Raw genomic sequence first — 15,324 nt, 5'->3', positions numbered from 1 at the left:
ATGAAAGAAAATGAAATTGTTCAGAATTTAAAATGAAAAAGAGCAAAGTATTACCTATTTAAAAAAAAAAAAAACTTTTATTGAGATATGAAACAGATACAGAAAACTTTTCATATGAGTGTACAGCTTGATGAATTTTCACAAACTGTACTCCTGTCTGCTAAGCAGTAGACTAAGAGCTTTCTTTGCCTACATGCTTTTAAGGTCAGTTTAATTCTTTCTTGTTTCAGGAGGAAGAAGGACATGTATTCTTCAGATACGCTATTATCTTTCTCTCTTATACTGCTACCTCTATAGCTATAATTTAAATGATGCTCAAGGATTGTGTGATCAGCTGGTAAGAGAAATACTGAGATGGTCCCAAATACCTGTAAAAGAAAATGAAGATGGTTCAGGTATGCAATTTAAAACTCAGTATATTTAATCTTGTTAATTTGTATTTATAGGTTTAGACATGAAATTGCTTATACATAAAAGTTGGTTGCTTTGCCTCTCTGGTGACTAGGTTATATTATGTTGGATTTTGGACAGTCAGTTCAATAGCAAGAATCATGTTGGTTCTTTTTTTTTTTTTTTGGTTGTTTTTTTGTCTTGGGATCCCCAGGGTTTAGCAGTATTATTGCCTCCTGAACTGATAGTACAATTGTTTTCTCATAGCCATATGAGAAATGGCCATGAGATAAACTATCAGGTACCTAAGTATTTTTCCTTAATATATTTATATTTTCTTTAACTGTTGCTTAAAGTGGCTTAGTAAAATCATGAAAATCGTTTTTTGAGGTATTTTGCATCTTTTTAAATCTGTTTAAGAAACTGCAGAGTATGTGGAGTGCCTTTTCTAAGAGATATTTTTAAATTAAGCAGTAACCAAAGAGAAAGACATATATGAATGAACATATAATGTTCATTGAGTGGTAAACTATTAGATGTATACTATACATATGATTGTGTCTGAAAGGCCCAACGTATCAGAACTTTTTAAATGGAATCCATACTGACTTTGTTTATTGTTTCAGCCACTATTTATAGATTTCTTACTGTGTGATTTTTATCTTTTTTAAAATTTTTGTGTTCATTATGGAAGTAATACATGTTCATTTTAGAAAATTTTGAAAATATGGAAAAGTATAAAGAGAATAAAATCACAATTCTACTTTTTTATGTAGGATCTTTTGACACATGTATATATGTATATTATCAGTGCTATGTATTCTATTTTGTAGTCTTAAAATTATGAATATTTTCCAATGTCAATGAATATTTTACAAACATCTGTTGGGCCTTTTCTCTATTATTGCACATTTTAATGCTGAAATGTGCATAAATATTTGTGAGCATTTCACTAATAATTTCTTTAGGATAAATTCCTAGAAACGAGTTTACTTGATCAGAGTACCCCTGGTTTGAGACTTTTGATACCTGTTGTCAAATTGCCCTCCAGAAAGGTCTACTAGCTATGTATGAGTGAAAGACATGTGACTTTTTTTTTTTTTTTTTTTTTGCTCTGTTTTCCAGACTAGAGTGCAGTGGCATCATCATAGCTCACTGAACCTCAAATTCCTGGGCTCTAGTGATCCTCCTGCCCCAGCCTCCCAAGTAGCTAGGATTACAGGCACTTGCTACCATTTCTGGCTAATTTTTTCTACTTTTAGTAGAGACAGGATCTCACTCTGGCTCAGGCTGGTCTCAAACTCCTGACCTCAAGCGATCCTCCCATTTTGGCCTCCCAGAATGCTAGGGTTACATGTGTGAGCCACCTGGCCTTACATATGACTTTTTAAATGACTTGATAGTCTTCATTTTTTTCACAATATTGTCTTTACATGATTTGACTTTCAAGATAAGTTGAACCTATAGGAATTCATTTGTTTTAATTTTTAATGATGATTATTTAAAATATATTATGCATATACTTACTGGATTGGGAGTCCCCAGACTACCCCTCAAGTTTGATGATTCACTAGGAGGACTTACAGGACTTAGCACATAGTCGTATTCATAGCTATGATTTATTACAATGAAAGGATACAGAGCAAAATTAGCAGAGGGAAAAGGTGCATGGGGTGAAGTCTGGAGAAAACCAGGCGCAAGCTTCTGTGAATCCTCTCCCATTATAGTCACACAGGATGTCCCTAATTCTCCCAGTCATGAATTATGACAACATATATGAGATGTTTCTATCAGGGAAGCTCATTAGAACCTCAGTGCTTAGGATTTTTATTAGAGCCCAGTCACATAAACCCCTTTTACATAGCACATACCAAAATCCTATAGTCGCTTAGTAAAAACAGGTGTTGCACATAAACCATTGTCTAATACAAACAGTTTAGGCTCATTGAGCCATTCTTATCAGTTAGGGTGGTAGACATTTTCCCAAAATGCAAGTTTCTAGGTGCCAGCCAAGCGCCAACCTTACAAGCAGGCATTTCAAGTAGTCAGGCCTGCTATGTTAATTTTTTCCTGCATACCTACCTTATTAAATCATTGTATATAGTTATAACTTAATTTTTATTGCATAATAAAATGGTTGCCATTATTAACATTACTGCACCCTATATAGAGTTATCTTTTCAGATTTTTTTTAACCTCTAAATTGTTACAGCTTTACTCTGTGACAATAATTTTATAATCAGGTCGTTCCCTATTGTAAGGGGCTTATTTCTGAATTTTGCATGATAAAAATTACTTGAAATCTTGCCTTTGTGTAATTCCTAAAGTTAGTTTTTCCCAGGAGAAAAAAATTCTTACCCATGTATTTTTAACTTGAACGTGAAGAAATGGTATGATTTTTCTAAACATTATAGTGACCAAATGAAGACTACTGCTTGAAGGCTAATAAAATTTTCTCAAGATCCCTTTTATTAAAAAAAAAAAACACCTAGCAAACATTTATTATTAACAATATTCTTTTCAATGTCCACTATATGAGAGGAGAATTGCTAGGTGCTCAGGTTATACAGTGAACAAAATAGAACTGGTCCATACACATATAGAACTTAATTTCTTGTGAATATGTACCAAATTTCTGAGAAGAAAGATATCTTTCTCTTGTTGGGGCCATAAATTTCATAAACATTAATGTTAACTTTAGTATTTATGTAGTCTTTAGTTGTTTTAAACTAATTTATTTTCAAATTGCTGAATGCTACTTTATATTATTATTGCGTTTCGATTCTCAGGTGGGAATGATAAATGTCCTGTGCTCTTGCTAGTGCATATCAGAATCACCCCAGAAATTTTGATGTAACTCTCCCCTTGCCCCACTTACCCCCTGGCCTTCTCTCTCCACTGCACACATTCTTTTTGCCACTACCTCCCCAAAGAATCTTATACTACTGAGCCACTACTGCTAATGGGAGTATACTAGAATGCTCAGATCTAATAGCACAGACAAAAGCATTAAGAATCTCTGTTTTGGTGTTTTTCATATTATTTTCGTAGTGATCCCTGTTCCCTCCTAAAAAAAAAACATGGAAAGGGAAGGAAAAAGAGAAAATAAGTAATGAAATGCTAAACTCTTAAGGCCATCATGGCTGGATTGTTTTGTATTGATTCCTCCATTTTAAAAATAAAACCATTAAAAGTCGTGAACAGTTCCTAAGTGTATGTGCTCATAATTATGGACTACGGTTGACCTTTGAACAATGCATGGATTAGCTGTGCCCAACCCCTTGTGCAGCTGAAAATTCATGTATAACTTTTGACTCCTCCAAATAATAGCCTACTGTTGGCAGGAAGCCTTATCGATAATATAAACAGTTGGTTAAAACATTTTATATGTTACGTGTATGATATCCTGAATTCTTAGAATAAAGTAAGCTAAAGAAAATGCTATTAAGAAAATCATGAGGAGGAGAAAGTACACTTATAGTACTGTACTGTGTTTATCGATACCGTAAGTTTATGTTGTCTGTTTACAAGAAAAATCCTCTGTCTGAAATGGCAGACAGTTGTAGCTGCAGACCTCAATCTATAGTACGCATCAAGCAATTCAGTTTTTTCTTATAATGTTATGACTTTTCTCTGATTCTTGGGAGTACTCTGGCATTTTGTATGGGTCCCATGATGTTACTCAAGGTTTATGGTATTGCAATACACATAATGAAAAATATTTGAGAATCATGAGAGATCACTTTTTACTACAATACACATATTTACAGAAGAAGTAGACTGCCCATGTGGAGACAATTAGCATCACATGATATTTTTTATTGTTGTTGGGGTCATGCTCTGTTGCTATGGCTAAAGTGCAGTGGCATCATCATACCTCACTTCAACCTCAGACTCCCAGGCTCAGGCCATCCTCCTGCCTTAACCTCCTGAGTAGCTGGGACTACAGATGCGGGCCACCACACCCAGCTGATTTTTCTATTTTTTGTAGATATAGGGTCTCCCTATGTTGCTCAGGCTGGTCTCAAACTCCTGGCCTCAAGCAATCCTCCTGTCCTCGGCCTCCCAAAGTGCTGGGATTGCAGGTGTGAGCCACAGTGCCCCTGTCCTCACATGGCATTTTAATCAGGTACTTGCAATACTTGAGCTCACTTTAATAGCAAAAGGAGGTGGCTACAAAATTATTACAGTAGTACAGTATGTACTATAGTTAATTTTATGCAGTTATGATTTAATACTTCATCTTTATGTTTGCTTACATGACTCTTGGACTACAAATGGCACTATGTATAGTCTTTATATGCTTCAGTTTTGATCAATTTTGACTTTTTAATGATAGATTTGTATCTATTTTGTGGTAGTAAATGGTAAAATAGACTAGTATCTACATATATTTTATACATTCATGACATACTTTTTCTTAATTTTTTGGATATTTCTAGACTATGTTGAAAATCTCCAAAAATTTTTCCAGTATATTTATTGGAAAGACCCGTGAATACGTGGATCCATGCAGTTCAAACCCATGTTTTTCAAGCGTCAACTGTAATTATTTTTGTTCTTGTTGTCTTCAAGAAGTATGGATACCTATAATAACTTAGATTGTATAGGACATGGGTGCTCCTCTCAAGAAAACTTTAATTATAATTTTCTTCTTGTATAATGGTGGGAACTTACCTCCTTTGGTTGTTTGCTGTCCTCCACAGTTCCGGAGAAGTCTCACTGTGCAGGTGGGGTGACTGGAAATGCTCACCCTGAGGCCGCAGTGAGAGTTGTCCAGTCCATGGCTCGGTTCATGGCTGCCTATTTCACCAATCAGCAGCTTTGCATTTTGCCACCTCACAATGTGAACATTCTTCCTCCACTTCATATTAAAACAGGTAATATGGCAAACAATCATTTTCTCACCTCTCTTTTTGGACATAATAAAATATTTAAAATTATACAGAGCTCATTATTGTATAGAAATAGCACTGTTCTAGCACAGTGCCTGCCACATAGGAGGTGCTCAATGACTATTAATATTTGTGAAGGAGTAGAATCTGAGAAAGGTAATTGCTTAGATTTGTTTTTATTGAATAAGGATTTTTTATTATAAAACTTGGGCAAATTGAGATTTATAAAGCTTCATTTAAAAAAAATTTTTTTTTTAAATATTTTTCTTTAGGCTAGTCAAGTGAAGCAGTGGGAGTGGAGAAGAAATAAAACCTGTCACTGTTGTGATCAATGACTTGTGAATACCACTGCCCTTGGACTAGCCTAAAGCTTCCATTTTTAAAGTAAAAGAGCTGCCACCTTCATTTATATAAAAATGTTGACATTTAGCAAATTTCGAGTTTGCTGATTTAGAATTTAATTTTATTTAAACAATTTACTTCTATAATTTTATTTGGACCATTTACTTTTTAAATTTAATAATTACATTAATATGGTCAAAGTACACCCAATCCTGTGCTAAATAACTGCCATGCACTCATGGAGATAAACATGTACACAAATTTCTATGATACTCATTCATTCTACTCTTTTTGGGTTTTTTTTTTTTTTTTTTTTTTGAGATAGTGTCTCACTATGTTGCCCAGGCTGGGCTCGAGTTCCTGGCTGAAGTGATCCTGCCACCACAGCCTCCCAGGTAGCTGGGACTACAGGCATGTGCCACCATGCCCAGCTCCATTCTACTAACATTTATTAAGTGCCTACTATGTGCCAGTCACTGTTCTAGGTGCTACAGATTATACCACATGAAATTGATAATATGAAAACATTTGTAGTTTTTTTTGTTTTTGTTTTTTCTATAATATCTGTAACAGATTTATCCTAACTGCCATGAACAAAACAGGTAAAGGACTTGATCTTTTATGGGATTTACATCTAATAGGTTGAGACAGACAATTAAATAAATGAATACATAAGTAAGATATATCAAATGGTGATAATTGTCATGGAGGGAATTAAAATTGAGTAATGCAATGTGACTGGGTAGCTTTTTTAGATTGGGAGTTTCAGGAGGAGCTCTCTGAGGAGTGAAATTTAAGTTGAGCTCTCAATAACGAGAAATAGCCAGCCTTCAGGGTATAGGGCATTATAAACTGAGCTTGTGCAAAAGCCTCACCCAGGGCAAGAATAAGCTTTGATGTGTTTGACAAACTAAAAAACTGATGTGATCTGTAAATTGGAGGATGAGGTGGAGAGTGACATGAGATGCAGTCAGAAAAGGGGCTAGATGATGTAAGCCATGCTAAGGAATCTGAATTTTAAGTATAATGGGAAGTTATTGGAAGGCTTTAAGCAAAGATGACTTGAACTGATACATATGTAGGCCAGAGTTGTACATGTTATAATGTAATTAAAAATTTAATAGAGGCAGCAACAAGGGGTGAGCTAATATAATCATAGAACCATGATTTTTGAGCTATGTGTTCAGCCTCTTATGTTCTGTGATTGTCTGAGGATATGGGTAGGAGTGGAAGACTATCCTCACCCACCTGGGCTGCTTCCATTGCAGTGCTCTCCAGTTTTGTCTGGGGTTTTTCAGGACGTGCTGCGTCCCCAGAAAGAGGAGATAGAATCAGAAGGGAAATTCTCTAGTGGTCCCTTTTCTAGTAGGTCCCTGCTTCCCTAAGAAGAGGAGTTGGTCCTGAGAGAAAAAGGTGCCTCACTTTCTTCCAGGATCTAGACCACTTCCCTGTCTCCCTCCACCACGTCCTATTTTACTTGGTTAGACCTCAGATACAACTGCCTCTGCCTGCCTTTTCTCTCTGAATATAGTCTGTGCTTCTTTCTCTGACCTCATGCTTCCTTCTAAGACTCTCAGATTTGTATAACTTATTTCCTCATACATTTGACATGGTTTGTTATTATTATAGTGGTTTTGTATTCAAACTCTTTTTTGTCATAACCTAGGCATATATACATGTGTTCCCTATTTTTGGTAGTAAAGTTTCTGACAGCAAATTGTGTCCTTAACCCAAATTATTTTACTGATGAAGACAAGCAGTATTTCATGTGGTTTTCACAAAAATCTAAAAAGAGTAAAATCCTGGTACTTAGAAAATTTGTCTCAATTTCTTGTCTTTCTTATCCTGCAATAATTATAGGACTTTTGCTGTTTGCTTATAATCCTCAGCTTTGCAGGTCAGTTTATGTACCTAAAGAAGACTGATGTTTATCACACTCTAGGAAGAAGGGGGATAGAATTATTAACTTGTTCTTGGACAGAGTCATAAACACTCATAAAAGCCCAGAGACATACCTTTTTATTCCCTGTGTAAATATCTTCCCAGTGAGAGGTGAGGGTAGTAGAGAAGGTTTTTGTATTGTCTTCCTATGCCTAAGGTTATAATTATTGAAAATTTAAATATCTAAAATTTTATATATGTGCTTTAATTCCTTTAGTTTCTGAGTATCTTGAAAAATGAGAAAATCAGCAGTCTTAACTTAGAATACATTTCATGTTAATTTTTCTAATCAGAACTGATGGTACAATGTATTGGGGATTTGGGTAGCTTATTTGGTGTGATGTTTAAAAAAGTAGTAAACTTTTTTATTGCGTAAAGTAGTAAAATTTTCAGAAAATTAAGTCATTCAGGTTATTTAAATAGTATAGTGCCTTGCTCTTAGTAAGTAAAAATAGGAAAAATTTAGTCAATCTCCTGGCTCTTTTGCCTATAGAGAATCAGACATCCCAGTGATTGAAAATGTTTTTGTTTTATGTAGATGTGTTTGTCAAAGAGCTAAAATGTTAATACTTGCTGTAGGGGATGGCCTTATAAGTCACGTGAGAAACTAATCATTTAATTTCAGGAAGTAGAAGCCCATGTATCCTGTTTACCACTTTTATGTTAAGAGAATGAGTGAAAACCTTATCAACATAGACTTTTAAAATAACATTTCTGTCATCATATTTTCAAGTTACTTTATCAAGTTACTTCAGTTTAGGGAAAGGTACAAAAGGCTAGAGGGAAGGATAGTACCCTTTTGTATTAAATCCCAGGCCTGACTGGAATCTTGTCATTTAGTCAGGGTTAGTGAAAATCACACTTTTCTATTTTCTAATGAACACTGATGTATTGAACACTTAATATGCTTGAGTATTACCTCAAATTAGTCTTTTATTGTATGACACTATGGATAATGCAAAGTCAGATAAAATGAAGCATCTGCCCTCCAAATTTCATAATCTAGTATGAGATATAAGCATATACTTCCAAGCAGCCTACGGTAATAAATTGTACATTGTGACCCAGTATATATAAATGTTTTTTGTATGTATGTACATGTTATCTGACACAAAAGTTTCATTTAACAGTATTTACCTTTATTTTGTGTAATGCACTCTGATAATTTCTATTCCGTTTCTATTTTTTCTCTTTCATTTTTTAAAGAATGCAGGCATTTGTTTCATGGCCCACTAATGAGGCACATTCTTCAGTGTTAAAAAACTGTTCTAGAGCATGTTTAATATTACTTTAGCCCATTTTGTATGTATCTTCCTTATTGTGGTTTTGTGTAGAAAATACTAATTGAAGAGATAAATATACCCATGTCAGGAGGCAAGAGTTTTGGATATATGTAATTATAATATCCATTTCTTTAATTTACTCACAGAGCAGTCCCTTCGACTTATTCCTCTGCAACATTCTAAGGTGGCCAGTGTTGTTAGAGATCAGAATCTCTGTAATGTATGGACAGTTGAATATGCACTGGAACTATTATTCATTGGTGGCCTGGTTCCAGAGGCTGTGTGGTTGGCACATAAACTTGGAGACTGGAAGACATCTGTTTCAATTGGTGTGGCCTTCCAACTGTTCTGTAAACATGATAGCAATTTTATGAGGTATGTATTTTTAGGCAAGCTTGAGTTAAGATAAAGTATAATAGTACCATCTAAAGTATTCTCTATTTCTCTTATTGCTGGTATTTACATTTTATGTGTAATCCTTACTTTAGCATTGTCCAGTAGAACTTTCTTCAATGACAGAAATGTTGTATATGTGCTGCCCAGTATGTGCCACTAACCACGAGTAACTATTGAAATGTGGCTAGGGAGACCAAGGAATTGAATTTTCCATTTAATTTTAATTAATTTAAATTTCAGTAGCCACATGCAGTTAGTGGTCACTGTGTTGGGCAGCTCAATGGCTTACTTAATTTGTGTTAAAATATTTATTTAGCACTGTGATCCCCAATCCTTGGGCTGTGGACCAGTATTGGTTTGGTCCATGGGCTGTCAGGAACCGGCCACACATCAGGAGGTGAGCAGTGGGTGAGGAATCTGTATTTATAGCCCCTCCCCATCACTCACATCACCACATAAGCTCTGCCTCCTGTCAGATTAGTAGCAGCATTAGATTCTTGTAGGAGAACGAACTCTACTGTAAACTGCATGTGCAAGGGATCTAGGTTGCACTCTCCTTATGAGAATCCAATGCCTGATGATCTGAGGTGGAGCTGAGGCAGTGATGCTAGCACTGGGGAGCAGCTGCAAGTACAGATTATCATTAGCAGAGAGGTTTGACTGCATAGTAAATGTAATGCACTTGAATCATCCCAAAACCGTCCCCGTCCCAGGTCCATGGAAAAATTGTCTTCCATGATACTGGTCCCTGGTGCCAAAAAGGTTGAGAACCACTGATTTAGCATATTGGTATATTAGTAATGCCCTTAAAGGGCTTATGGTCAATGGGAGAATTTATCCAGATAGGATTTGCATTTTAAGCTAATTAATCTTTGATTTTTAACTTTTCTGAATATAATAGCAGTGCTGTCTTTTATATATTTTTCAATTCAATATTCAACATAGATTTATTTATTAACTGCTGTGTTCCAAGCTCTATGCAAGGTATTTTGGTGGATATAAACTTCAGTGGCACATAGTTTCTATACTTTAATAGAGAAAACAGGCTGAATGTGGTGGCTCATGCCTGTAATGCTAGTGCTTTGGGAGGATGAGGTGGGAGGATCACTTGAGGTCAGTAGTTCAAGATCAGCCTGGACAACATAGCAAGACCTTGTCTCTACAAAAAAATAAACATTAAAAACAATTAGCTGAGCATAGTTGTGTGTACCTGTAGTCCTAGCTACTTGGGAGGCTGAGGTGGGAGGATTGCCTTGAGCTCAGGAGTTCGAGGTTACAATTGGCTAAGATTTCTGAGCTAAGATCGTGCCACTGTACTCTGGCCTAGGCAACAGAGTGAGACAGTATCTCTAAAAATGAATGAATAAACTAAGTAAGAAAATAGGACAAAACATTATTATAACTTACATAGTATGATAAGCAAAGTGCCGATGGTACAGTGGAGAAAGTGTTATCAAGTGGGCGAAAGACAGGAAATACTTTATGTAGGAGATATCATTTGTGATGGGCATTGACAAATTGGCAGTCTTGACAAATTGAGCAGCTATAGGGAAAGAGAACATTGCAAACATGTGCAAAAGCATTTGGTAAAACACAAGTTTTTGTTCAGTTTGGATAGAGTACGTGTTTTTTTTTGTTTTGTTTTTTGTTTTTTTTTTTATTTATTTTTTTATTTTTATTTATTTTTATTTTTTTTTAATATGGGAAATATTCATGATAAATTATTAAGTGAACAGTGCAAGTTAAAAACAATAGTTTAATATTTTTTTCCCCACCCCCCCTTTCCCGAGTCAGCACCTTCAAGTGTTACCACTCCCCAAACGGTGCGCAATGCACTCATTGTGTAGGCATACCCCCATCCCCTCCCCCACCCCCCACCTCAGTCTGATGTCCAATTGGTGTCGTTCCCAGATTTGTATTTAGGTGATGATCAGGGAAACCAATTTTCTGGTGAGTACATGTGATGCTTGTTTTTCCATTCTTGGGATACTTCACTTAATATAATGGGTTCCAACTCTCTCCAGGAGAACCATAGAGATGTTGTATCTTCATCATTCCTTATAGCTGAGTAATATTCCATAGTATACATATACCACAGTTTACTAATCCAATCATGTATTGATGGGCATTTGGGTTGTTTCCACATCTTTGCTATTGTGAATTGTGCTGCTATAAACATTTGGGTACATGTGCCTTTGTACATGTTTAGGGCAGCAGTTGGAAATGAAAATGGGGAAATATATTAGGATCGTAATCATGGAAGCCCACTTAAAATAATATTTCCTTGAATATTTTTTTAAGATGTAGGATGAATTCCAAAAGTGAATTCCATTGTTTCTTAAAATTTCATATTTAGTTCTTGATGTGTGAAATCTTTCCTTTCTTCAAAATTTGGATTCATTTCCCTTAATTTGCTATCATTTCAGGTTCAAGAAAAAGGGTCTGAATCTACCATTAAATATAACTCCAGCACAGATTTTTCAGGAAAAACTGCAGTGTTTTTTAGGTCAGCCAGCCTCTTTAGAAGCAAAAAATGAAATGGGCACTAAATATAAACAATTTACAGGTATGTTATCTGTATAAGGTCTGACACTTGTATCAGGTTAATATAAACCTTATGATATTTTTAAAAGCTTATAAATGTCAACAAATGTGTTAACACTTTGAAATAAACTTATCAAAAATAAAAGTATGATATTTATAATCATGGGAGCATCCAAAATTGATGCCAGCTCAAAACACAAGGATTAATAACTGAATGATTTTCTGATTTTCCATATATACTTTTATGCTAATTGTATTTTGCTCCATTTGCATAATTTTGTAGCCATAGATTCATAGAATCTCAAACCTGGAAGGGTATGTGGAAGTGATTTAGTTCAACTTTCACCTAGTGCATAAATCATGAATATTTTTTATTTGAAAATTTCAAAGTGGTATTAAAAAATTAAAAATAATGTATTACATGTATTGTATTTACTTAGGAATCGTAGAAAATTTTTATGTTTTGAAGTTGGAGGAATTTAGACAAAAAGCAATTTAATCAGTTATTTAAAATTGTATATTGAATGGTAAAACCACGACAATTGTGGGGCCCTCATGTTTCTTTTAATGCTTACGTCATTAAGAAGTGAGACTTCTAACTCTAGATTCCTAAAACTTATAACTTTTTTTTGAGAGAATCCATAATACTTGGAAATCTAAGGGTAAACTTTTCTTTGAAATTTTTCTGTGCAATTCTATTTTTAATTAATGAAAAGATACTGTTACTACATGAAAATTGAATTTTAAGAAAGGGACTAAAAAATCCCAAATCTGATCTTCTAGTTATGGCATTATGTTGTTTTAGATGATCTGAAAACTCTCCCACAGAGTTAAGAAACAAAGAGCAAGTAAAAACTCAAAGGATTTCACTCCTAAATGTTACCCAAAAGAAATGAAAACATAGGTCCACCCAAAGATCCATACATGAGTGTTCGTAGCAGCTTTTTCATAACAGCCAAAATATTGGATACACCCCAAATGTTCATCAACTGGTGAATGGATAAGCAAATTGCAATACATCTGTAAAATGGAATAATAACAAAGAGGAGCAAGCTACTGATAACATGAAACAACACAGATAAATTGCAGGACCATTATGCTAAATGAAAGAAATCATAAACAGACTACATACTGTATGGATCCATTAATGTGGCATTCTATAAAAAACTAGAGGAGCAGGAAACAGATAAGTGGTTGCCTTAGAGTAAGGAGGGGGGGATTGACTACAAAGGAGCATAAGAGAACTTTTTTGGAGTGATGAAAATGTTCTAATAGGCCTGTGTAGATTTGTTAAAATTTATTGAACTGTATACTTTAAAAAGGGTGAATTGTATTATATGTAAATTATGCCTCAACAAACCTGATTTTGAAAGAAAAAGTTCAGTAGATGGTTGAAGTTATTAGACTAGTTTAAGAGTGAATGAGTGAACTGGAAGATGAACCTGAGCTATATATACCTACAGAATATATAGGGATATAAAGATAAATATATACAAAATATATAAAGAAACAGAGTTGAAAAATATGAAAGAGATGTTAAGCCTTGTATATAGAACAGAAAGGTAATGTATATCTAATTGGAATTCCAATGTATCTGCACCAAATTCTGGGCAGTGGCTACCTAAATTGAATATAGCAAAAGTGTTAATATCAGAAAGGATTATAAGCCAGTAGATGAATGTTCGTCATGTTCTATACGATATGCTTACAATATTTCAGAATAGAAAGAAACTCTAAGTCTCCGATTCTACCATTTGCATCTCCTTGCATTCTGCCTTCTGAGACATGTCCACATATATACAGATATTTACATAGTTGAAGCCATATTATATGTATAGCTATTTTGTATTTTTCATAAGTCATTTTTATTAACTTATGTTATTATAAAAGTACTATCATAGACTATTAAGAAAAGAAAAAAAATTACTCTCCCACTGCCTTCACATAATATATATTATTTTGGTGTCTTTCTTTATATTCTTTTTCTCATTAATATTTTTTCAAATACGATTACTTTTTTTACTCAGAACTATATTCCAGGAATATTTTTATTGTATAGTTGTTACTATAATATCTAATTCTGTAAAATAACTTTTATGCTCTGATTGCCTATAATTTTTAAGTAACAGGAGAATTCATAAATTTCCATCTATGAGTTTGGATGTTTTGCATGTCAACCATTATGTTCCTTCTTGACGGTCAGCTTTTTTAGATTTGAAATTTTATTCTACAAAATAGGATGAGAAGTTTCATATAAATTTTAACTTTTACCACATTTTGTATTTGGTAGATCCCATTGAAGAAGAAGATGCAAATCTGCTATTTGGTTCAGTGCAAGAAGTACTGAAAGCATCAGTTATGGCTGATGCGGATATTCTGTCAGAGACATTTCAGCTTCTGATAGACTCTGCCAAGGACTTCAGTAAGAGACTGTGGGGCTTAGTGCCAGTCGGCTTGTATCTTCCAGCTCCTCCATTATTTTGTCCCCAGCCAGCTATTCTTAGTGAAGTAAGCTTAATGCATTATCTTTTTAACTAATTTAAAGTTGATTTTGTCTTATTCTTAAAATAATCAGCTTGATGATAGTCATCACATCGAAAATGCAGGTTCTGAAGACAAACTTGTGAGTCCCAGCTTTGCTGTTTACTAATCGTATGATCTCAGATAATGTGCTAAACTGCTGTTTAATTTTCCTTATCGGTAAAATGCAGGTGATGATAGTACCTCTCATAGAATTATTGTGAAGAGTAAGTGAGATATCCTGTAAAAGCTTCCAGCTCAGGACCTGAGACACATAGAAATTCTTTAATAAATGTTAAAATCATTGTAATAATATTGCAAAATTAAGAGATATTTCTCAATATCTGGACTTTTGAAAAACAGCATTTGTTTAGGGTAACAAATAAAATAATGAATGTCAGAATTACAAGCCATACACTATTTCAGTCTTTTTATTTCTTTTGTCTTTTTGGAAAGACTTATTTTGATTTTTGATTTGAAATGTTATTTTTTCCTCTTGCATTATTTAATTGATAGTTGTGTCTTATAAATAGCAATACTATATTCCCTTCAGGAACTTTTCATCTGCTCTTATTACAAATCATAACATTACAATTAGCTGCTTTTAAGATTTAAAGTGTTACTATAAATTATTTATATTTTAAAAATATTTGATTAATACTTTGAAGTGATTCTGGTATTGTTCCTTTACTACTTCCTGTTTCACTATTTTAGCTTCTATCTATATCTAGATTTTTCTTTACTTCCCATTTGTTATATTTAGAGTTTATTTTGTTTTTTTTGTTTTGTTTTGTTTTTTGGGACAGGAGTCTCGCTCTGTCTCTAGAGTGCCGTGGTGTCAGCCTAGCTCACAGGAACTTCAAACTCCTGGGCTCAAGTGATCCTCCTGCCTCAGCCTCCCAAGTAGCTGGGACTACAGGCGCTCACCACCATACCCGGCTCATTTTTTTCTATTTTTTAGTAGATACTAGGTCCTACTCTTGCTCAGGCTGGTCTCGAACTCCTGACCTCAA

General features: G+C 34.4%; 1 protein-coding gene across 1 annotated transcript in view; it reads left to right on the top strand.

The window, feature by feature from the left end:
• CPLANE1 (ciliogenesis and planar polarity effector complex subunit 1) overlaps positions 1-15,324 on the top strand; it is a 92,579-nt gene that overhangs the window by 13,862 nt on the left and 63,393 nt on the right. Inside the window, exons 14-18 of the mRNA XM_069492005.1 lie at positions 231-395; positions 5,097-5,270; positions 8,998-9,226; positions 11,674-11,813; positions 14,082-14,299. Coding sequence (XP_069348106.1) covers positions 231-395; positions 5,097-5,270; positions 8,998-9,226; positions 11,674-11,813; positions 14,082-14,299 — 926 coding nt within the window. The remainder of the gene's footprint in view (positions 1-230; positions 396-5,096; positions 5,271-8,997; positions 9,227-11,673; positions 11,814-14,081; positions 14,300-15,324) is intronic.

This window comes from Eulemur rufifrons, chromosome 17 (assembly GCF_041146395.1).
Source record: "Eulemur rufifrons isolate Redbay chromosome 17, OSU_ERuf_1, whole genome shotgun sequence".
NCBI classification, from domain to species: Eukaryota; Metazoa; Chordata; class Mammalia; order Primates; family Lemuridae; genus Eulemur; species Eulemur rufifrons.
Note: the sequence above shows the minus strand (reverse complement) of the source record. Positions and strands in the feature narration are given on the sequence as shown.